The 23,504-nt window shown below is 40.3% G+C and overlaps 2 protein-coding genes across 2 annotated transcripts in view; one reads left to right on the plus strand and one right to left on the minus strand.

Moving 5' to 3' along the window:
• The window catches only part of lpar1 (lysophosphatidic acid receptor 1), a gene marked incomplete at its 5' end in the record, with an annotated part of 50,841 nt that extends 43,195 nt beyond the window's left edge, over window positions 1–7,646 (plus strand). Inside the window, 1 exon segment of the mRNA XM_032539680.1 lies at window positions 844–7,646. Within this exon segment, the coding sequence (XP_032395571.1) occupies window positions 844–1,178 (335 nt within the window). The 3' untranslated portion in view covers window positions 1,179–7,646.
• Window positions 7,647–14,796: 7,150 nt separating this feature from the next.
• musk (muscle, skeletal, receptor tyrosine kinase) overlaps window positions 14,797–23,504 on the minus strand; it is a 35,653-nt gene continuing 26,945 nt past the window's right edge. The window contains exons 16-17 of the mRNA XM_032539645.1: window positions 20,754–20,902; window positions 14,797–16,314 (exon numbers count right to left, since the gene is read on the minus strand). Coding sequence (XP_032395536.1) covers window positions 15,614–16,314; window positions 20,754–20,902 — 850 coding nt within the window. The 3' untranslated portion in view covers window positions 14,797–15,613. The remainder of the gene's footprint in view (window positions 16,315–20,753; window positions 20,903–23,504) is intronic.

A 23,504-nucleotide genomic window follows, 5' to 3' on the forward strand; every position in this document is an offset into this window, starting at 1 on the left:
ACATGAGCTTGACTCATTGGTAACCGTAATACGCAAATCCAAGCCAAAAACACTCCCAAAGGCAAAAAGCTGGGTTTGTGTTACTTTCATTTATGTGCCTGCTAAAGTCACAAATACAGATGCAATACAGATGTGTTACACACAATTTTCTTTTCAAGATGATGAAATATATGACGAAGTAAATCGCCATTGAAATTTCTGATGAATTATTCACATGTAGGCCCAAGAAAAATCCTGAGATAATTCTGAGATAATCGAAATAATCAGTCAAGGTCCCGAACAGCCTTTTTTCTAGTACACGGCAAATTAATTTTTCTCCATTCCAATTATGTCACTAACTTCTACAACTGTATGGGGTTGAAGGATCAACAACTAGAATGTAACAACACATTCTCACTCTCATTTTGCAGGGGCGCTGTGGCCCCGCTCGGCGCGTAGCACCGCCCACTAGATGGTGATTGGTTTAAAGAAATGCCAGTAAACGAAAGCACGTTTTTCTCCCATCCTGGATTTCTGTGTGGACTAGCCAGACCCTTCTTCGCGGTGCTGTGGAGGGAGGTCTGGCAATGCGAGACTAGTCGGTATCAGACGCCGAGGGGCCACTGACCACTCTGCCCTATTTGACGAGTTGGCAGTGAGAACAGCTTGAATGTAAAAAAGTTGTTTAGTGAACTCTTGCAGCCTTGTCTCTTTGGAGATGGACACCACAAAACAATGTTACTTTACCTGCAATGTGTACAAAATAACGCAATTTATAGCTGTATTTTTGAAATTCCTGTACAGTTTTTCATTTCCTTAGCACCTATTTCAATATTTTGTCCCTCTGCTATTTGTCTCCTCAAGGTGCGTTCATCGTCTGCTGGACCCCCGGCCTGGTCATCCTCCTCCTCGACGTCTTCTGCGCCAACTGCAACGTCCTCACATATGAAAAGTTCTTCCTGCTTCTCGCCGAGTTCAACTCAGCCATGAACCCCATCATCTACTCCTACCGAGACAAGGAGATGAGCGCCACCTTCCGGCAGATCCTCTGCTGTCAGCGGCAGGAGAACGTCAACGGGACGGTGGCGGAGGGATCTGACAGGTCGGCGTCGTCCATCAACCACACGGTGCTTAGCGGCGGTACACACCACCACCACCACCACCACCACAACCACAACAACGAACACTCAGTGGTATAAAACTGGTGGGGTTGGTCTGTTTTGGAGATACTGACTGAAAGAAGGTAATTGGCAGCAAGGAGAGGTCGAGAGGGACCGCGAACACGACGTGACCTAAAGACAGAAACGTAAGAAATTGGGGAATGAAGATAAGGTAGACAGAGTAGCGCTGCATGAGAACAGGATGTGACTATGGAGAACAACGACAAGACTTTATCGCTGTGTGGAGGAAGAATGGGGAGAGAGAGGGGAGTCCGATGTTCGAGGACTCTGATAGGCTGTTCCTATTCAGTTGTTGATTATTTTCTGTTTGTTTTAAATGTGTTGATATGGAGAACGATGATATGAACTATTTAAAAGTAATCTGTGAAATGAAGGTAATGCCAGTAGTCTAACTTTGTATCTTGAAGTCGTGGGTTTCAGACTTTTTCCCCTAAATCCCCATTCTTAAGAAAGGTCACATAGCATCATACACACAGTGTGAGTTTCCTTCACATCCATTTGAGTATGCATTTTGGATGCAATTTAGAACACCATTCTTTCATTTTCATTAATATTTGGGAGAAAAGACTTAAAATCCGGGGGAAATTATTTCCAGCTAACACATGCAGATTCATGCTCATACGTGTAACTGAATGTTAGTAGAGCTTATCTCCAGCAGCTTTAACTTTAAAATGTACTACTGGAGACTTGAGGCTGATTTTCTTCATAGTGTTTTTTCCAGGGATTTATCTTTTTTTTTTTTAAATATAGACATCAAAGTGAAACTTTTTTGGGAAATCCTTCTGATGCTTAAAAAAATATATAAATACTGACATGTTTGACATGTTTGGAAACTTACCAAAAAATGCTGTTGTACCCATTATGGATTGTTTAAGTAATCCCAGCCACTTTTCATTACCAAAGCAGATGCATCATCCATCTTTTAAAGTGACCTCACACCCTAAAGACTCATTATTCTGCTGATGTTCTTCTCCAGTTCCAGTTTTTCCCTTCCATCCAACATAAATACATAAAGGGTCCAGGATCTGTTGTTCATTCCCTTTAAGGAATTAGAGATTAGAGTTCTAGGGATCTTACCGAAAAGGGGAGGAGGATGTTTGCGGTTTGTTAACAGGCTCTGTGCCACTGTGTTATGTGGAGACAAGGTGAAGGTCATTTCTGGTGAGCGTTAACAGACTTCAAATCATGACATGAAATGTGCTGAGCTTTCTGCCTCTCATGGTTTCATCAAGTGTCTCTGTGTCTGTGAGGCCGACTGGCAAAACAAGGTTAGGGGTAAGTGAATATGGAACTTATAATCAGTGTTAAATTTCCCTTATTTTAAGAGGTGACAAGATAAGCCATTCTTGCTTCATAGCACAGGAAGATAAAATGGATGTTCGTGAATGAGTGCCTAAATTTGTGGTTTACAAACACAAGTTTGCCTCGTGTGATACAGCAGTAACAGTTTTGACTGTAAACACTGACCTGCAAATGTCACAGTATTCCATTTTAAGAGCCCCTTTTATGTTTTTGGGGCTTTTTTCCCCATCTTTTAGTGTGTTATATATAGTTTTTTGTCCATGTGATAGATGTATAAAGTACCAAAAAAAACCCATTTCACTCAAAATGGAGCTTTCTCTCCTACAGACAGCACTTTTTCTCAACTGCCCGATATGCCTCGCCCCATTCCTGTTTTCTTCAATTATCGATGTCACTGATTGCGAAAGTCAGTTTTTTATAAGTACTGCCCATAGGTGCTGCCTTTGCAAGCACAGCCCACCAGGAGCGCAGTAGATTGTTTTAATTTGGTTGACCAATCCCAACAGAGGGGGCCAGCTGACCGGGCTTTTTTAGAAAGGCGGGATAAGAAGTCAGACGTGGGGTCCTATTTTAACGATCTAAGCGTACGGCGTAAAGCACATGGCGCAGGTGCGTTTAGGGCGTGTCCAAATCCTCTTTTGCTGGTTTAACGGCGGAAAAAATGCTTTTGCATTTGTTATTTAATCGGCGCTGGATGGTCTTAAAATAGCACACTTACATTAGGCTTTGCGCCACGCTGCGCTGGGTGCAAGACAGGGCCCGGAGTGTTTCAGGCTGTGGAAATGGGCAGTATAAGAAACCATTTGTTCTTCAAAAATCAAAGCATGTAACCCTATTCTAGTAGTCCCCAAGATACAAATATCATGCTGAAAAGGAGTATAACAGGGGCTCTTAATAGTTATATTTTAGTATTGACCACAGAGGTGGAGTGACCCATAGACTGAACCGCCCAATAGATTGAGATTTATGATAAATATTCATCAGTAATGTGGATTCAGTGATTAAGTGGGTAAAGGCAAATAATAGAACAGCTAAAACCGTTTAGTAAGTTCCGAAATAACCACTTTACTTTAAAACCACGAAAAGACAACCCTTATCATATTACTTACTCAAATTATGACATAACACTATCCACAAATATCTTGTATCATATCATGCCCTGCTCCATCTCAGCTTAGCCTCTGATAAATCTTAGCTTAAAATCTACAAAATCTTACACGTCCATCTTTTATGGCAGTATTTGGATAAAAAGTTGAAGTTAACTCCTACAGTACCACAGTCTGATAAGTCAGCTCGGCGTATAACACTCCACTGAAAGAATGAAAATATCTTAGAAATTAAATGTCACATACACATGTTATTGCAGTGTTACTGGTGATATGAAGTATTACAGATTTCCATCCAAAATATATGATGTTGTGTTTATGTCATTATATGAAATTGTTGGGGTTACGATTTTTTTGTGAACCAGTCTTTTTTTGCAAATCCTGCAAATAAGAATAGTTCAAATATTTTGCATTTCACTGCCTCCCTCCCTCGTCATGCCTCCGCACGGCATGGTATCTTGAACAAAGATCACGTGTTCAATGCTTTCCAGTGAATTAGGTCGGCACATATAACAGATTGCCCCACGCAAAACCTGGTGTCAGGCATATAGTGGGGTTCTGATAATGTAAATCTTTACTACTACCAACTTTATGGAAATGTATTATTAGGCGTGTGACCTATGACCTATCTCAGTTTACAGTTTATGATAATACTCGAAAGTCAAGCAGAGTTGAGCCAATGCCGTGTTGAATGTTGATATCTTATTTCCACAAGTGCACTCCCCCACCTTCTGCTATTAACTTGAGACTCAAAGCCAAGATAAAAGTCCGCCTGGTGATGCTATTAGGTACATTGTTAAAAATCACCAGCAGAACTTTTTGTCGTGCCTGGAATCAAAACACATTTTGGCTAAAATACATAGAAAACACTCCAAACAAGCTGACAGAAAAGAGAGAATCACGGCCAAAATCACAGTCACATGTTTTCCAGGAAGCCAGATGTTTGTCAGGAATTTTAACTGCAGTGCTGAAATGAAGTCAGCTGGTGCTGTTGCCTGTCGACGTTGGCCAACATGTTTCCCTGTTTGAGGCAACATAAGTTCTTTTATGTCGTTTTTGGATTTATTTTTACAGAGTGCCCTAGCTGTTGAGATTGGGGAGTCTTTTTCCATCTAGATTACCGTTACAGTTTTTCCTTTTTTAATGTCCAGGTTGTGCCTTAACAAAAAAATACACAATTGAAGAATAATTCTAAGGCAACAATCTTAGATATTTTTATTCTTCATTCTTTAATTTATCCATTCCTTTACTTCTGTAAACTTCACAACAGGCCTCACAAGAGTACTGGCAGCAGCAGCAGCAGCAGCAGCAGTAGTAGTGCGGTTTATTGTTTCATCGACCAAACTGACAGTCCTCCACATTTGACATTCCACCATTCTACCATTTTTCGAACAAAGTATTGATTCAGGTTATATAACAAACCAACTAAACTTTCTTTCTTTGTATGTCTCTGTTTACCAGTGTGTCACTCTTTATACACCATTGTAAGTATATGTGTACAGTATGTATGTATATAAAATATATTATTCAAAGTTAATCACCAAAGGGAAAGACGTTTTTGTGTTTGTAAATTTTATTGTTATAATCTGTCCAAATGTACTGTAGGATTTTGTTAATGGTTTTTATGTCATGAGCTCTTTTGTATTGTGACCTTAATCAATGCATTTCCTGTAAACTATATTAACTCATTTGTGACCCAGAACTGGATATGACCTCATTTCCACCTGATATTAAAATCCAATCTGAGTGATCCGATCTCTAGTGAGCAGCTCTATGTACAGCACCCAGGACGCATTGAAGATGCATTGAGATCTGATTCCTCAGACCACATTCGGACACGGTTTAGGCCAGATGTGACCACATTCTTTTAGCAGTGTGTATGGACATTTGTCCTGGACCACATTAGGGACCGCCTACTTCACGGTCAGCAGAACTACGTAATCATTATATCTCATGTTAGAAGCCGTTGTCAGTGGTCAAAGCAACGGTGTACAACGGTAATTGGAAATAAATCCTTCCCAGCAAAAGTCCTTCATTATTTTGTTTTCTTAAAGCTTTTTATTATGAAGCAGCATTAACTGGAAATGTTTGGTCATTACCAACATTAACTTGACAACTCCTAAAAGTGAACATGAAATATAAAATACCTTTTTTAAACCTCTTTGGCTCCTGCCTAACAGACTGTGGGAAGCACATCATTGCACGTTTCTAATGTAGGATTTTTGGGAGAGTAACAACCAGCCTATGTGCAAATCAAAATGAGTTACGTATTTTTTCTCAACGTAGAGCGGGAAAGTGACTTCCGATCACAAGTGGTCCCTTGGGACTCATTTGGAGACACATTCTACTGCCAGGTGGGCACACACGTACTTAGAGCTGAACACTTGTGTTTGGATCCCTTGGATCAGATTTTGACACCAGGTGGAAATGAGGCCAATGTGTCACTTACCACCAGGCTAAAAACCATTGTTTGGCCGCCCTCTTTTTTTGGAAGTGTGCTTTGTTGCACCTGAAACCACACCCAACAGTGATGTCACAGTGTCCTGGAGTACACTTGTACATCACTGCAGCAAAGTGAGACGTTAGACCATTGGAGCTCAGCCAAAACTAGATCTTCAAAAGGTGTTAAACTTTAAGTGTGTGTGTTTGTGTGGCTAACACAGTCTTTTTAGAATGGCCTTAACATACAACAAAGATGTCCGTGTTAGTGATATTTCTCTTTTGCTGAAAAGTTTGATGCATCATTTTATGAATTATATTGAACACAGCTGCAAAAAGGATACATTAGTAAAAGCTCAAATGCAAATTTTTTTTGAATATGATTTGATTAACAAAAATTAACTTGCTCTGAATGAAAATACCTGATTTCAGCATTTCAACTTTTTTGGGGTCTAAAGAGTTCAAATAATCTGATGTGGGGACACTAATTGAGAGTTAAATTTAATCTTTTTTTTTCTTTTTGTTTAACAAGGAGACAAAATAAATCATTCTAAGAGCAAAAAGCACTGGCGGTATGACAAAACACTCACACTTGTGGACTTTTTTATAAGTCCACAACCCGTTCTCACTCCGACCTCGTAAAGTACAGACGTTTGGACAGTGGCTTTCAGCGTCTACAGGAATAAAAAAGGCGCTCTTTGGTGTGTTCGTGTAACATACTGGGGAGAGCAGCAGCTACACTGGGTTTGGCGAGTAGTATTTATGGCGGAAATTCCTCACAGGGTGGATGGGTCAAACATGAAACTTTCACCCAGGAGACCTGGGTTAACCGTCCCGTTATACCCGCGTGTCACAAAAGCGTAAGATTCACCCACGACTTTTTCCTAAACCCAACTGTCCCGTTCCCTCATGTCACGGAAACGTAAGCCCACCCACGACCTTGTCTTTCAAAAGGGACACCAATAGTCCCGACCAAGTGCATTTAGATAAGACCCTAAAGGAGACTTTTAGCGTCAATAACAACGACAAAGGCACCTGACCAAGTGTCTGTATTTTACGAGATGGGAGTGAGAATGTCTTAACCATGCTATCATGCACGTCACGATGCACCAATGTCCCTTTCCCAGCTTTAATATGCGTAAACATTCCTGAAAAAACAGTTTTATCACATTATGACCCCAGATTAGCACATAATGCTCATCATACCCTGACTGCTTCTTCTTTTGTCTGAATAGTGCTTCCAGTGTTTGCTATGGGCGTCAATTGACATTACACAACAAAAGCGCTGTGTGTTGCACTTTAGAGATCTTGTCGTGTTAATACCAAAAAACGTTCATCCCAAAGTTTGACACATAGTATAATTATATATGCATAATTAGGAGTAATGTCTGATCTTCCTAACTGCAGTTCTGAAACAGTTTGTTCTTCCAGAGTTAAATAATTTTTTGGGGAAAATGTTGCCAAGGCTCAGATTTAACAAACCATGTACCAGTAGTTTGTAAGAAAGTAATTGTGACACAGACATACTGTGAATGTGATTTCCATACTATCTATACTGCATGGGCCAATATCAATGAATGTCCACCCAGAGTCATAGTGTTGATATCCCAGCAACAATAAAAACATGAGAAATGTCTGATTTTTTTGTGTTGGTGTGGTTTTTAAAAATGTGAAATTAGGCTTTTCTGAAAGAAATATTGGGAAAGTGTTGTAATAACACTTAATTCATTGCCAGTAGTAGACAGTAGTAGAGTAATACTCTTAATTACACTTTATCTTACTTACTTAGATGTTTAGCCTTGCTATTGTTGCTACTTCAAGTTTTCCACCAGTGTTTTTCTTTCGATGACATCCAAAAGGTCAGTTACTGGCAAACACACAGTGTCACAGACTGATAATGTATGCTTCATGACAAGCAGGGTTTCTTTTTGTCTAGACCTAATAATCCATAGACCTTGGGGCTGTTAACACATTTTAGACAGCCTTGACTGTTAGCAGAAGTCTGTCCACAACCATGTGTTTATATGGCGTCAGACCAACACATTTATTCACAGTGTGTTCTGCGTGGTTGTGCAGAATTAGACGTGAGAAAATGATTGATGAATCCGCGTCCAACACTTATGTCTCTTGTTGAGCTGGTGTGTTTGGACTTGGCTTGTTTGATACAGTTGTCAGAGAATATTAGTTCTAGTTTTATTTAATTTTTTTCAGCCATAGAGGAATTAAAACCCAGCCACCCAAAGAGCCCATATGTTGTATCTCCAATTTATTTTAATTTTTTAATCAGGGACATGAGACATCATTCTGGAGTCTTTGGAACTACAGTTTGGGTGCTATGGTTAGCATGGACAACTAATAGAAAATTGAATGTATTTCGAGTTATGATCAAGTGAGAACTACATTGCTGATTTTCTACCTTTACCTCCACTGTTGGGAATATTCAAATGAATATCTGTTGGCTAAATGTTTTGGTTTGTACGGCCCGCACATTTCCTCTTTAGGTTCACTCTCACAGCTCTCACCAAACCCATCTCCAGCTGCAGCAGGCCTCCATTATGCAGTGAAAAGCTCTGATGAACCCGCTCCCTACTGAACCAAAGGTGAATACAGCTATATCACGACAGCCAGTTCAAGAATCTTTTTAGTAATGCATGCAAACATGTTCTAGTAGAAAGCCAAATTACAAGTATGAACCTGAAAAATCAGCGCAATCCAGGACCTTTAAATCCCCTAGACCTAACAACACTATCTGTACTGTAAATTGTGTTTGTCTAGAAACATCCCTATTTTCACATTTATAGGCGTTGACTTCATACCATTTGGTGAGATTACACTACTTTATACTTCATATGACCAGAAATCCTGTACCCTAAGTATGTGAGTATAGAGAGCCAAAGTCCCACCCCTTCATCTTTGGAAATGATGGTCAATGGCAAAAGACAAACAATTTTCCGGTGCCGATCGACTTGTGCCTTGGATTACACATAATTTTTTTCAAAATAAAAAAAGAATTTCCATGTCAAGAATGTCAAGAATGTCACAGTTTGTCGCAAGATAGTTAAGTGAAATGCTATAGGAAAATACGTAATAAGATGGACCACAAGTCCAAATCACTTACCCGATGTCACCACATTTTCCCTCCACTCCCTTCTCAACATGACCGGTTTTATAACGGTTTTCACCTCTTTTGATACTTCTTTCTTTGTCTTGGAAGAAGACGGTAAAGCTCGACAAAACCCAATGTTCAACTTCTTTACGTCAAATCGTTTATTTCTTGAGTTGACATGTAAAATCATCTTTTAAATTTGCACACATCATTTGTGAAATCCATGGCACAATTCAAATCAGACCAACAAACAATTATCTCTCATTGACTCCCGTTCATATTTTATGGACCGGAAATAGAAGGGCATGGCTTCGGCTCTCGATATGAGGATGTTTTTGTGATAAAATATCTAGCTTAATCATCAGTGCTCTTGAATTGCCCTTCACAAAAAACCCCATCAAAAAACCAGACGGGCAGACTCACTTCTGAAAACATTTAAAAGTAATGAAAAGCATTTCAGAATGTGGATTGTGACATAAAAAGCAGTACTGCACTGTCCAAGTGTGGTATGTGTGTATGTTTAGCCACTGTGAGAGGGGTCAGGGCCATTATGTGTCGTTTGTGACATGAATTAAGCAGCAATCCTAGCAACAGCAGCCAAATGTTTGCATAGGGAAGAATGTTGTGCGTCTGTGTAAAATGCACTCTCTGCCATGTTTATTGTTCCACAGCTTCGGAGTGCTAGTTTCCAGTTGACTGATATATGTCTCCCTACTTCCTGTTGCTCCCTGGAATGGACCAATCAGAGCCAGCTCGGCCACACAGGAAGTTCCTCTGTGCTGTCGCTGAGTGAGGGGGATGTCACATCTTCGTCACAATGTCAATACAGACGCTTTCCGTGGTTCCCAGATAGGTTAAAGCTAATGATTTGAATTGACAGAATCAGCGTTCCCGTTGCCAGAAAAAATTCATGACGGAAAAGTCAACAGGACATGAAAAGCTGAGCTGCTGACGTGCCAAGACATCTTCTGTTGAAACATTCAGAAAATGTCAACACGTGAAACACATCCAGCTTCCTCTGAAGAATGATCGAATTTCTCTGCTGCAAAAATTGTACTAAACCAAGGCAGATTATCATAGCAAAACAGGAAGTGATGTTTCATGGAAGTGTAAATCTCCAGTCCCCAAACATTGAGAGCTGCTATTGCCAAGTTGGCAGAAAGGATAGAGAGTCCATTCAGATGAACCTCCTGTTTGGAGAAAGGACAATCGGCTAATTCTCTACAGTACATTTTAACTCGGACCTTTCAAATGGAGACGGGCAGAAGGAACTGACTGAAAACGCAGATAAGAAAGGAAACAGTGGTGATGGAGAATGGGGAAAGAAAGGACAAAGGAGGATAGAATGAAAAAAGGGTGAGTGAAGACTGTAATACAAAACTGAAGTGACAATATAGAAAATTTCAACCCCCATTTCCCAGTTTTCTGTCTTACTTGTATCCAACGATGGACAAGCTTTTTTATTGGATCCGCTCATCAAGGCAAAGTAAATTCCGTTGCTCTGTGTAGGATTCAACAGAGGGAGATTTGACACGTGAATACCTGGAATACCAACCTGGGACACCTGAGTGAGATCGTTAGGGCAACCTGTGACAGCTGAGTGTTCTCAGGTTATTTAAGCTGGACTGCAGTGTAGCTTGGGTCTCCCTGCCTGCTTTTTTTCAGCTCTAAATGTTTTCCTGTGGGTTTGGGTATGTTGTTGTGGCCCTCATATTACTTCAGTTCGACACAGAAGTTGGAGAACACATTACAACACCAAAGAATCAAAAGATAATGCATCTGTGGTGGTTCCGTTCCAACCTCCTCGTGAAATGAAAAGGGAACTGCGTTACACTGCAATTAATCACAAAATATCCAGTCCAATATCCACAACATGTTCAAAATACAAGAGACAATGCGGAAAAGGAATATAAGAAAGGAAGGAGTAGAGGATGTAAATAGTAAATATGGTGCAGACAGATAAATCAGTAGGAGGACACAGAAGGAAGTGGGAGTGAAATGGTCTGATCCACAGTTTAGCTCAAGGGGAAGAGGGTGGACCGGTGCAAGGCCAAACTCCATGCTGCCTACTATAAACAGTTTAGATTGGACATCGCAAAAGAAAACACACACACACACACACACAGGGAAGCAACCAGACACACACACAAAGTTATACAGACTTCTCAGTAAAACACTATAAAAACGGCTCACGTCGCACTGTCTATAACCCGTTTTTCTACTTAAATTCTCAACCCCAATCCCTCTTGTGGTGAGTAATAACATTGCAGCATCCACATGGTGAAAAGCTTTTTTTCGGTGGAGGGGGGGGCTGTTATGTACGGAGCCCGGAGGTCACATGGAGGGGGAAAGAAAACATGTACTAGGGACAAACACTAAACTCGGGATTTTGAGTTTGAAAATCTAAATCTAACTAACAATAAGGATAACCTTAGTAGCTAGCTACTAAGGAGTTTAGTGTTTGTCCCCAGTACATGTTTTAAGACAGATGTGTCCAAAGTCCGGCCCTGGGGCCAATCACGGCCCGCGGTAAGATTTCTTACGGCCCACAGTTTTGGTCTTATAATGTATTATTTATGGCCCGCCTGCACTGTCAAACAGAATAAATAAATCATAAAACTTGAAACTGTAATTCCACCTTTCACCAAACGGTGGCAGCACCACTTTAATACTATAAGTCTCTGCAGATGGGAATTACAATACTTCTTCACTAAAAACAAAGCAATTGTGTTTGTCTAATTTGTAAAGAGACGGTTGCCTTGTTTAAGGATTTCAACGTAAAGAGACACCACCAGACTAAACATGCTAACACAAACGACAAGCTAACGGGGAGTGACCGTGCTGAAAAAGTGAAGCAGCTCCAAGCTGCACTGGCATCACAACAGCGATTCTTCACGCGGGCCTGTGAGTCAAAAGAAAATATCACCAAGGCAAGCTACGAAGTGGCCATGTTAATAGCTAAACATGGCAAACTTTTTACTGAAGGTACATTTATCAAAGACTGTGTTATGAAAATGGTGGAGAACATTCGCCCTGAGAAGAAGCAAGAATTTGCGAATGTTTGCCTGGCACGTAACACTGTGGCACGGAGAGTTGAGGACATATCATCGGATATTTTTAAACTCATGTAAATTTAAGGTATTTCATACAGTTTGTTCAATGTTGTCTGACTCTGCAGATATGAATGAAAGGCAGAATTTGTGTTTTTAGAGTTGTTCACATCTGCCTGAGTGGCTAGTATTTGGTTATTTAGTCATTTAAAAATTAAGATGATTGTGACAATGAAAATTGTTTTATAACAGTGTGTATTGGCATAAAACTTTTGTAGTTAAAAAATGTCCGAACAAACTATTGGCCCCCGGGCATCTTCACTTTATCAAATCTGGCCCTCTGTGCAAAAAGTTTGGACACCCCTGTTTTAAGATTTTATATTTTTTTGGTGCTCCGTGGTTATGGAACAGTGGAGGCCCGTAATTAAATAAACAAAGATAAAGAGGCATTTAAAGCAGAAAGAAATTAAGGGTCAGAAAAAAAAAGTGTAGTTATTCTACAGCCTGTTTGTATTTCCAATTGGAATAACCAACAATTTCATATTGAAATTAATACATGAATATAACTAATTCTGCAGTGATTCTACTACATGTCTGTCTCGTTTCCAGCCTCAGTCCTACAGTTTTTTAAATAAACGGCCAAAAATCATACTGAGAACGTTTTTGGGCAGGTTTGCTGCAATCATGTCTGTGGATGTGATGGTGATGGCGCAGTGGATGTGATATATATATATATGTGTGTGTGTGTGTGTGTGTGTGTGTGTGTGTGTGTGTGTGTGTGTGTGTGTGTAAAGAGATATATATTCCTTTGGTGTGGGACACCTGGGTTTGAATCCCACTGCAATACATTAACCAATGTGTTCCCGGGTAAGACATTTAACCCCTTGTTGCTCCAGAGGCGTGTAGAAATTGTAAGTTGCTTTGGATAAGAGCGTCAGTTAAATTAATGTGTGTTAAAAAAAAAATTTAATAGTTATTTATTTATTCTGCTGTTCCACCACAGCGGACGCGGCAGCATAGGTGGGGCTTCTGCCTCCCATTTATTTTCGAGGTGTAGCAAATCACATGTGGAATATCAGAGGACTGATGTTGACGTAACGAAGGCAGGGTCTGAGGATGTTGGTGTAGGTCGGCCCGTCCATCTATCTGTCCAACACAATTGAAATATCTCATTCATAGGGAATTCCATGTTAGGTATTCCCTGTCCACAGATGAAAATGTTTAATCATTTAAAAGGCGGCATTATATATCTGAAGTAGCACTGTGACCACATACACACATAAATAACATCATCTATATCCAGCTGTTTGTTTTCAGAGAGGTTTTTTTTGTTGTTGCTCAGATAAGATGGTTTTACTTTTTATAGTGTACTTTTTAGGTTTAAAACATAATGTTGGCGCACAACTTAAAATAATAAGATATAGTATGTATAGAACTCTAATAAAAATGTTTAATGTTTATTTGCAAGCAATACAAAGAAATATCATACATATCCACCTGCATCATGTTATGTAACAAATAACAAAAAACTTAACATCACACCACGTTTAAAAAGTAAATAAAACATGTCATTCCTCTGAAAAACCTTTCCAGTTGACAAGATAAACCTTCGTTGTCCTTTGATATTAATCTCTTAATTAAATAAATCAAACTAAAGAAATCATTAACTTTTTAGCTTTGAGTAAAAAGAAGATTGATGACACAAGAGATGTTGGTAAATACTGTTCTAAAATTGTGTACAAATATGAGTCTAATCTAAATGAATACAGATGAAATGAGCCCAGAGAGCGAAGACTGATGAGTAACAGAGAGTTTCTATCTTTGTGAGAAGAACGTATTAAATATTTACTCTTTTTTGGAATTAGGATATTTTTGAACATCAAGAACATTTTGCCCATTCTTCACTTACCAAAGGGTGTATTTTAAGGCATGGAAATGAATTCAGTTAATGAGTTTTTGCAACATTATAATGTGTGTCTGTAATTCAATGAGAGACGTAGGGGCCTAAGTTAGAAAAAATGTATTAATGAACTTCAAACTATGTATACTATTGCTGCTGTCATTTACTCGTTATGTCAAACTGTGTGTTAAACACTGTCACAAAGTAAAGTTAGCACAAAAAAGACAAAGATCAACAACGTGAAAAAGAAACAAATTAGTAAAAAGAAAATGCCCAATAATGGAATAGCAACTTGTCCATTCAAACGATCAACAGCAGTGGTTTAAAGTGATTGTGTGCCGCTGCGGAATTTGCTGACAGTTGACAGTAACAAGAAATGTATTGTACATGTTACTATGAAGCGTCCAACTGTCATGTCCCAATCTCTTTCTAACCTTAATGTTAAGTAGTCAGACCATTCATAACAAAATGAAGAAGAGAAAAAAAAACAATTACACATGCAATGGATGAAGAACAATGTATTTGAAATAGTTCTGGGTATCTCTGCATGCGTAGTGGCTTCAAGTCCAAATTACGTGACCATTTCACAAACTGGCGTGACACTGGACTGCCCTGTGGCACACAACAACGGGGAAATGAAACGCCAAACGCCGGCCACAACAACGGGATGGTTGTGGTTAGGAAATGAATAACGAGGAAAGGGACACAATCTCCGGTCCCCAGGGTATATTTTTAATAATACACGCTACCGTAATCGTTCTATGATTACGAAATAAGCTTCCCATTGAAATACATTACTTTAAAATTCGTAATCAACACAGCATTGTCCGTGATCCGTACACGAAGAAATAGATTATAAATAGTGACAATTTCACAAACTGCCATGAGACTGGGCGGGTGTGTTACGTAGGCTATGTGACGTTAATTGAGGATGTTATGTAAGGCAGTTTCACATGGGACACGAGCAGCAGTCTCCTGGGTGAATAGTCCCGTGTTTGTTTGACCCATCCATTCAGCCATCCCAACCTCCTTCCCAATGCAGATTTTAAAGGTGGACTTTGATTAGAAACATATTTGTGTTGTTTCAGAAACAAAAAGAATCCGGAACTAAACATTTTTCCCTCAAAACTTAATTGAGAATGTACTTAGGTTGTATGTTAACATACTTTTTAGTAGACAGGGTTTAGAGTCTGTTCGGACGTGAAATTCACATTGTTCATAAATAAAGCCAACCTGTTGGATGGATATGTGCTGGTGAATGGTCAGGAGTGATGGTTAATTCCTTAAAAACAATTCCTGAGTTGTGAAATTAAAAATAATATGCAAATGACTAAAATATGAGAGCTGTTTATGACACAAAAATGTCTGGTAAGGGAAACCGTTTGGGTCTCCTCAAAGACAAAATTGGGCAAGAAAGTCGGCTGAAATCACTTTACTGTTTGGGTATTCTATGTACATTTAAAGTGTGTTTTTCCGGCACCAGATTATAACATAAATCAATTGTTTTTTAATGCACCGGGACAAAAACTGGTTTGGAAAAAGTTCCTCGGTTAGCAGTCAACCTCCGTGTCAGCATTCACACTTAGTGTGCTTTGATGGATACGCTCCAGTATCCGATGTATGCTACTGAAGCTGGGCCTATCTGATGGGTGTGTGCTCCAACAAAGCCTCATCAGATTATACAGCTCCAGAGGACAGTTCTCAGGACAGGAGAGGATGTGACCATCCCTCACATAGTAAATAACCTCCTCATGACCCATACCGTAGTACGGCTGCATCCCATTGGAGAAAATCTCCCATAACACCACGCCATAGGCCCAGACGTCAGATTCCGTGGTGTAGCGGTTGTAGAAAATAGACTCCGGGGGCATCCAGCGTATGGGGATGGCGTCATTCTCGTTGGCTTTGTAGTAATCGGCTGAGTAGATGTTTCTGGAGAGGCCGAAGTCTGCGATCTTTACCACCATTTCCTCCCCAACCAGGCAGTTCCGCGTTGCGAGGTCTCGATGGACGAACTTGCGCTCTGACAGGTAGGCCATTCCCGCGGAGATCTGCTTGGAAATTGACAACTGCTCAGCACAGGAGAGAAGTCCCGCCTCCAGCTCTGAGGAAAAACTGCGACCCGACAGGCTGGCGCGGCTGAGGGTGCGCACTGATTGGCTTGGAGATCGGCGACGCAGGAACTCATTGAGGTCACCGTGGGCCATGTACTCGAACATCAGACACATGGGCTTACCAACTGCACACACACCTGGGGAAGAATGCATACAGGCAATTTTTATTTCAAGCTCTATGACTTTCAGAGTTAATAAGTTTGCTTGTGAATCATGCATTTTCCCACCACAGTGGTTTGAGAGTACACACACAAATACTCAACCTCATAGACACATCAGTGGCGTAATTAAACCACGCTTAATAAAAGTGTGTTTCTTTCTTCTACAGTATCACACAATCAGTTCATTCACTGTAAAAGGAAAATAACTATTCACTCCAGACATAAACACAGACGAAACCATCTGTTACGTGTGCAAGCTCCCAAATAAACTCTCACGCATAGAGGATGTACAGTCTAGCATTGGTAGCCCTGTCATGTAAACACAGTGTGTTTTGTAATTTAACTTTGGTTTCTTCTGACCCTGTCTGTGCTGTGGGGAAAGACGGGCAGTTAAAGAGAAATTCTCAAAGTGTGGTTGGTGTGTTTGCGAATCTCAGATGTAATTCAGATACCGGACATCATAAAAGGGGTCTGTAAACTTGAACTGCTGTATGTGTTTCACAGTGAGGGCTTGTTTGCATTGTTTCCGTGGAAAGAACGTGTATTGATGTATTATTTTATGTTAATGCCAGGTATTAAGGGTGTAACAGCAAATTGGTGAATTTTCATGGGCCGAAAATTGCCCTTACCAAATTCATTCTACTTTATTTTTTACCTATTTACTTTACCTCCTATAAAAGACTCGCTGTCAGCTTGCTTGTTTATGTATGCATTCCTGTAAATTAGTTTTGCAATGTGCACTGCTTAGACGATTTGGAGCACAGGCTGCAACAGGCAGTCTGTGCAGAGCCTCAACAGCCCTGCAGAATTTGGTAGATTGTGCCAGTCATGTGACCTGGCATTCACAACACTGGCTTGACATTTAGAGTCTATTATAGCTCTTTGGGAAAATAATTACAAATCACCAGGTTTGCCAACAAGAATAGGAATACCCCCCCCCTGGAATCAGACGGTCGTTTCAGTTTCTCTTTTTCTAGCCAACTTTAGTTTGAGGCTTTGCAGATCTTGTCTGTGCCCTTTCCAACCCAGACCATGATTAGTGCACTTTGTGTGTTTGTTGCACACAAATGCACTGAGCCATATTGGCCATAATCATAATTTTGATATAGTGCACTTCACTGCTTCTGTTTCTGTGTCAAATTTAAACTGGAACCTCACTTGACCCGCCACTAGCCCAGTCAGTTCAAAAAACGTTAAAACTTTGGTCAAACCCACAGAACAAAACAAATATGTCAGGTGGGATTTTAGGGAAATGTGTGTAAGATAATGCAGACTGTTTCCATTTGATGGAATTGTGCAGCCAACAAATGGAAACATTCTGCAAATGGAACATACGGTAGTTCGGATCAGGATGTTTTTTAACTGTAATATGTTGCCACTGGTATGCCCGAATCAGAACAAAAATGGCAACAACAACATGCTCACGAGAAGAGGAGGTTTGGAGGTCATGCTCAGTTAGTTCATGTCCTGTGGGTCACAGCGAGGGACAGTTCCCCAGAGAATGAGCTCTGATTACAGCTCCCTGGGGAATGTGTGTGTGTGTGTGTGTGTGTGTGTGTGTGTGTGTCCACAAGTAGGACTGTAATTCAACAGTAGCAGTAAGGTCAATCGCTGGCTCAAAATGTTTTACTCCGTCGCTAAATATACAGAATGCAGAGGCCCCATCCTCTGTGTTCAAAATAATGACATGCAGACATACGCCATCTCTAATTCTGACACGTTCATGTTATGGATAATGCCTATGTTTTTACACATGATTGGCAATGTATTATTAGTCATGGGGGTAATTAGAGGTTAACTCTAGTTTGATCAACTCTGGTTTCAAGTGCGCCAGCATTGTCACTTTCAGGTTGAGTCATCCAAAAATGAATGTCACTCAAAACAGAAAACATATGCTACTATTGTTTGATAGAATATCTTTTGTTTTGTAGTGCTGAACGGGGATATAAATAAAGTTTGCAATCACTGAAGCTGTAAAAAGGACCAAAGTAAACAAGTTTCTTTCAACACGGCAACAGAGCAATGGCCCTGTCTTCTCACTGACAGTGCCAAATAGAGTAAGTTGTATCTCTAAATGTCTTCCTGTAAGTATATGCGAGCAGTGTGTATTAGATTAGATAGGCTGTGTTGGTGTAAAAGAAAACTAAAGAGGACATTTGATTTACTCAGGCCAAGAAAGGCACATAAACTGTCAGCAGCGCAGGTTTACTGGCAAACAGTCCTATCTGTATCTCTAGCGTGTTTTTTAGCGCTTTGGGAAATAGATCTGAAGAAAAAGACATTCAGAAGAATTATAGTGTGTAAGTTGAAACTGGGCCTGAAATAGCCTGAAAAAAAACACACAAAAAGAAGACAAAAGAAAACATTTACAAAGGCTGTTGAGTGCAATTGCCTTTTACAATACTGAGAATATTGTTTGACTTTGATCATCTAATTTTGATATGGTGTACTGGAGACTGATTCATTTTCTATTTCCTAGGCCGTTCTTTCTTATTGAGCATGATGTGCACCAATCACAGTGTCTGCTACATGGTGGGGCTTTATAGTAAAGAGTAAGAAGAGCAGCATCACAAGTGACACAGATGATGGCTTGATTACTGAATGACGGAATTATCCAATGGGATGTCTTGAACTCGTTGACTAAAAAAGTATCAAACCAGCTCTGTGTGGCCACTGATGACGATGTGTTCTAAAACATTGGTCTCTCATTCAGCAAAACGCTGTTTGAGTAAAGAAGATTACAAGCCAAGCAACTCCTTTCAAAACCCTTTTTTTTCTTTTGATTATAACCTTCACCATACCTTAACCATACATACTTACATGCTAGCATTACAATCTTCTCATACATTTTACCCAAACTTGATTATGCTCTAGTTGCCAAGACCAGTTGCTAGGGACACCAAATAAAGATGTGACTGGGAATTTTGCAAATCTGTGATAAACTGCTCAAATCGTAATATGAGTAAAAGACAAATAAGCCAAGAAGGAATTATTTCCTTCAGTGTTAATTGTTGGACTTTAGACTAGTCTTTTAACCCTTGTATTGTGCTTTGTGTGAAGGGGACTGGTTTAGTTTATCTAACGTGTTCAAGTGCAGGATGGGTCTCCGGACCCGGAGGCCGAGGCCACGGTAGCAGAAAAATACGACTGAATACAGAACGGGTCTGTGGGACCCCGGAGGACAAGATGAGACTAGGGGGATACCCGTTTTAGTGCAGGATGGGTCTCTGGGACCCGGAGGCCGAGGGCACGGTAGCAGAAAAATTTGATTGAATACAGAACGGGTCTGTGGGACCCCGGAGGACAAGATGAAGCTAGTGGGATACACGTTAGAGTGCAGGATGGGTCTCTTTGACCCCAGAGGCGAGGCCACGGTAGCAGAAAAAATACAATTGAATACAGGACTGGTCTCTGGGACCCCGGAGGAAAACACAAGGGTTAACTGCACAGTACAGTTAAAAGACTAGTCCACAAAAGTAAAATAATTCAATCACTTGGGGCTAATTCTCAGATTTTTCACAGCTCCTTCTGGAACCACAAAAGGCTTTTAACAACTATTTTCACATATGCTGTAGTACTCCCTAAGACCTAGAAAAAGACTGAAGAGTGACATGCATGGGATTCCTCTTTAACTATATGCACACAGTGACCTGGACAGGACCCTCAATTTGTTAACATAGATACTTTTGCTCCGGAAGTAGTTAAAGAGGGAGATCTCACAACTCATTATGTTACTGTGTTTATGGATGATTTAATAGGAGCAACAGATTCATCGTGTCCACGACACATTATCTTTTTCTGTGTTTCCATATCTGTTTTTGCTCTTTGCTTATCTCTCAAGCAAACACTCTGACCCAGCAACTGTACAATGTGGAATCCAGCTGTGAACGCAACCTTTTCAGAATCTGGTTTGATCATTACTATTTTTTTTTCCTCTCACTCCTAACTCGTCAAATACAGCAGTGTAGATAGTGGCTCTCAGCAACTGCAATGCACAAGGCACCTTGTGGGTGAGACTCGACCGTGCCGCTGTGAGATGATGTAGTATAAAGAGCAAAAAAGTCTGCATAGGGTGGATAATAATAAATATTGACAAACACACACAGGACTTTTACCCAGAGAAGCGCTAACGTTACATTACGTTACATAACCTAGGTAAGTTGAGTTACGTACGTAACTTACTTAACCAGCATCAGACGCGTAAGTTACGTAACAAATGTACTCATTTGAACCCGAACCACATTCTTTTTCTAACCCTAACCAAGTGGTTTCGCTAACCATACATTGCATGTTGAAAAAGGACGACACCTAAAAGCGTTTAAAACATGACGCCAATGGATCTTGACCAAGCGGCCGTTTGTGACGAGTTTGGTGTGAGAACTAACACACACTCACACGCACAAACACACACTGACCTAGGAGTCGTACGATGTTTGGATGGTCAAACTGAGCCATTAGCGCTGCCTCTCTCTGGAAGTCATTCTGCATGTCAGCTGACGCTTCCTCCTTTAGCATCTTCACAGCCACCATTGTGAAAGACTCCATTGGCAGCAGGCCTGGTGCTCTGCAACAAACACGCACAAAAATATTCAAGCACGGACAATGGATGCATGCAACTATGCTATTCCTCTAGAAAAGAAGGAGATAATTTAACGCTTTGGGTCAAGATATTGCTTCTTGCTCAGCCATCTGCATGTGGGAGAAAAAAATGTTTTTTATTGTTTTTCGGTAATGCATTAACCAGATTCCTGTAAACATGTGTTTTTTGAATGAGTGTCTTTTAAGTCTACCAACAAACAGCCCAGCAACTGTAAATGATCAGTTACTTGGAGGAAACATAGCCACACTTCCGGAGTTGGCTTTCTGGAGGGGGCAAGTTAAAGTCAGCATGTTGTTATAGATTTATATATTGTTTGATAACTAATCACACGCAAAGATATCGAAACACTCACTCAGTAACTGTAATATTAACACACACACACACACTCTCTCTCTCGCTCGCTCTCTCACTCACTTACTCACTCACGCACACACACACACACACACACACACACAGGGAAACTACAGCTTGACGCCCATCTGTCAGAGAAGATATTTACTCCTTGGGTCTAGTCATGTGCTGCCTGTGTGTTTATTGGAGTGTTCATCTGTACTCTTGAGTGCATGTGCTTACAGGATATAGTGTGTATTTGCACGTTTATTTGCCAGTTGCTGTTAATGTATGCAGGTATGAGTTTGTGCTCTTTTACTTCTGTCTATGTAAGGACATATCTGAGTTTTAGACTGTCAGGGTCAAGATAAGGTTACAAAAGTGAAAACATTTTGGTCTGTCCTTACCAAGACTATGAGTGTTAGCGTTATGGATAAATTAGGTTTGTAGGTTAAGGTTGGGTGACTAGTTGTAATAGTTAATGTTACCGATGTTGACTGAGGAATACATTACACCAATGCCCTCACAGTTTGAATGTGTATTATGTTCCCAGGGGTATCTATATACTGCACCATTCCAGTTGTCAATAAGGGATTATCAGCTAGCCTGAAGGGCATCTTCCAGATCTGCATGGCTACAGGCAGGTGCTATTGTGAAAAGGCCATCAACTGCAAGAATACTGTGCTAACTGTAATATTATATACCCCCATTTATATCGTGCTCCACATATTGGCATTCAAGCTCTATGTAGTGTCTTTGTAATATCATGGACAGAAGGTCAGAATTCTCAACTGCAGTTATTGGCATAATGGACAATTAAAGCTGTCTCTGCTGTCACTGTATTGCAATTTTGCAGTAGTCCAGTGTCCAAAACACTAGGGTCCTAAACTCAACTATGAATGTCTTCCAGTAGGCACTGTCTGAAAATCTGAACCGTTATCTCTTATTTAAATGATATAGCATCTGCCCCTCTGCCCCTCTGTCTATGATGGTCGACCCCAACCCTAACTCTGTAAGCTCATCGCTGTCAAAACGTGAGTTAACTGTTTGTGGCGATTAAAGCACAGGAGTGAAAGGACTGAGGGAGAAAATCAAGTTTAACAATGCAGTGTCAAAAGGTTAGAAACAATTTAACCTCTATACTTAATCACTTCACCTGCCCTGAATTCTTGTGCAAAACACGTTAGCTGGCTGCAAAGGTTATCAGTCCTGGATGTATTGACTTTCAGTGATTGAACACATAGATTTGGAAAGTGCTTGGTCAATACTATATAAAGGGTTTGACAGTGATGTTTTACTTCTGCTTTGAAAAGGTTCACAACTGGAATCTACAGTACAACCACTGCATGAAGAAGGAAACCACACATTTCCCACAGCCACCTCAAGCCTAAAATAAAGAATTGGGTGTAGACGTTGTTGTTGCCAGTATTTTGTTGGTAAGTAGGACATTTCAGAAATGCGACTGTATGCTACTTTTTGACCCAGGTCTGGTATTTAGTCTGATCATAGGGATTAGGTTGAGACATAAGTGTCTTGCTGCGAACAGCGCCAGAGTGGGGTGAAAGTGACACCTATGGCAGCTCTCCTTGTGACTTTGTGAATGACGCAGCAGTTCTCAGAATGACCAATGGCCTTGTTTAGCCACTCTATTCCCCCTGTCTCTATCCGAATCCTGTCTTACCCATTTCTCTTACTCTACCTGAGAAATATCCATGTCATCGTTCTAGCCCCTGGCAACAAATAGGCTGATGACATGGCAATATTAAACATTAGCCTAATAATCAGCATAAGTAATAGTATTCAAACAAATGTTCTTTTTTGTACAGTCTCTCTCCTATTTGGGGGTGGTAGGCATAATTTGTTCTTCTCTCCTTTTTTTCCACCCAATTGGTTTTATATATATATATATACATTTATATGTGTAAAATATGAGCGCCAAATGGTTGGGTTGGGTCATCAAAAAACACAGGACTTTTCCCCAGGAGACCAATGTTTGTGTCCTGTTTGAAAATGAAAGTTTACAGTGAGTTATTTAACTTTACGGAAAAAAACAAAACTACATCACGTTCTGTGTCACGTTCGCTACCAGAAATTAAGTATCAGAGGTACTGATTTGAACCCAAACCGCAATCTACATTGTTTTGTTCCCTAAACCCAACCAAACTGCCTTTACGTTTAGGTAAATGGAAATAAAACACTCTTGTGGGTTGTAATTCCTGCCACTGCGAGGGGCGGT

The sequence above is a fragment of the Etheostoma spectabile genome, chromosome 16, assembly GCF_008692095.1.
Source record: "Etheostoma spectabile isolate EspeVRDwgs_2016 chromosome 16, UIUC_Espe_1.0, whole genome shotgun sequence".
Classification (NCBI taxonomy): domain Eukaryota; kingdom Metazoa; phylum Chordata; class Actinopteri; order Perciformes; family Percidae; genus Etheostoma; species Etheostoma spectabile.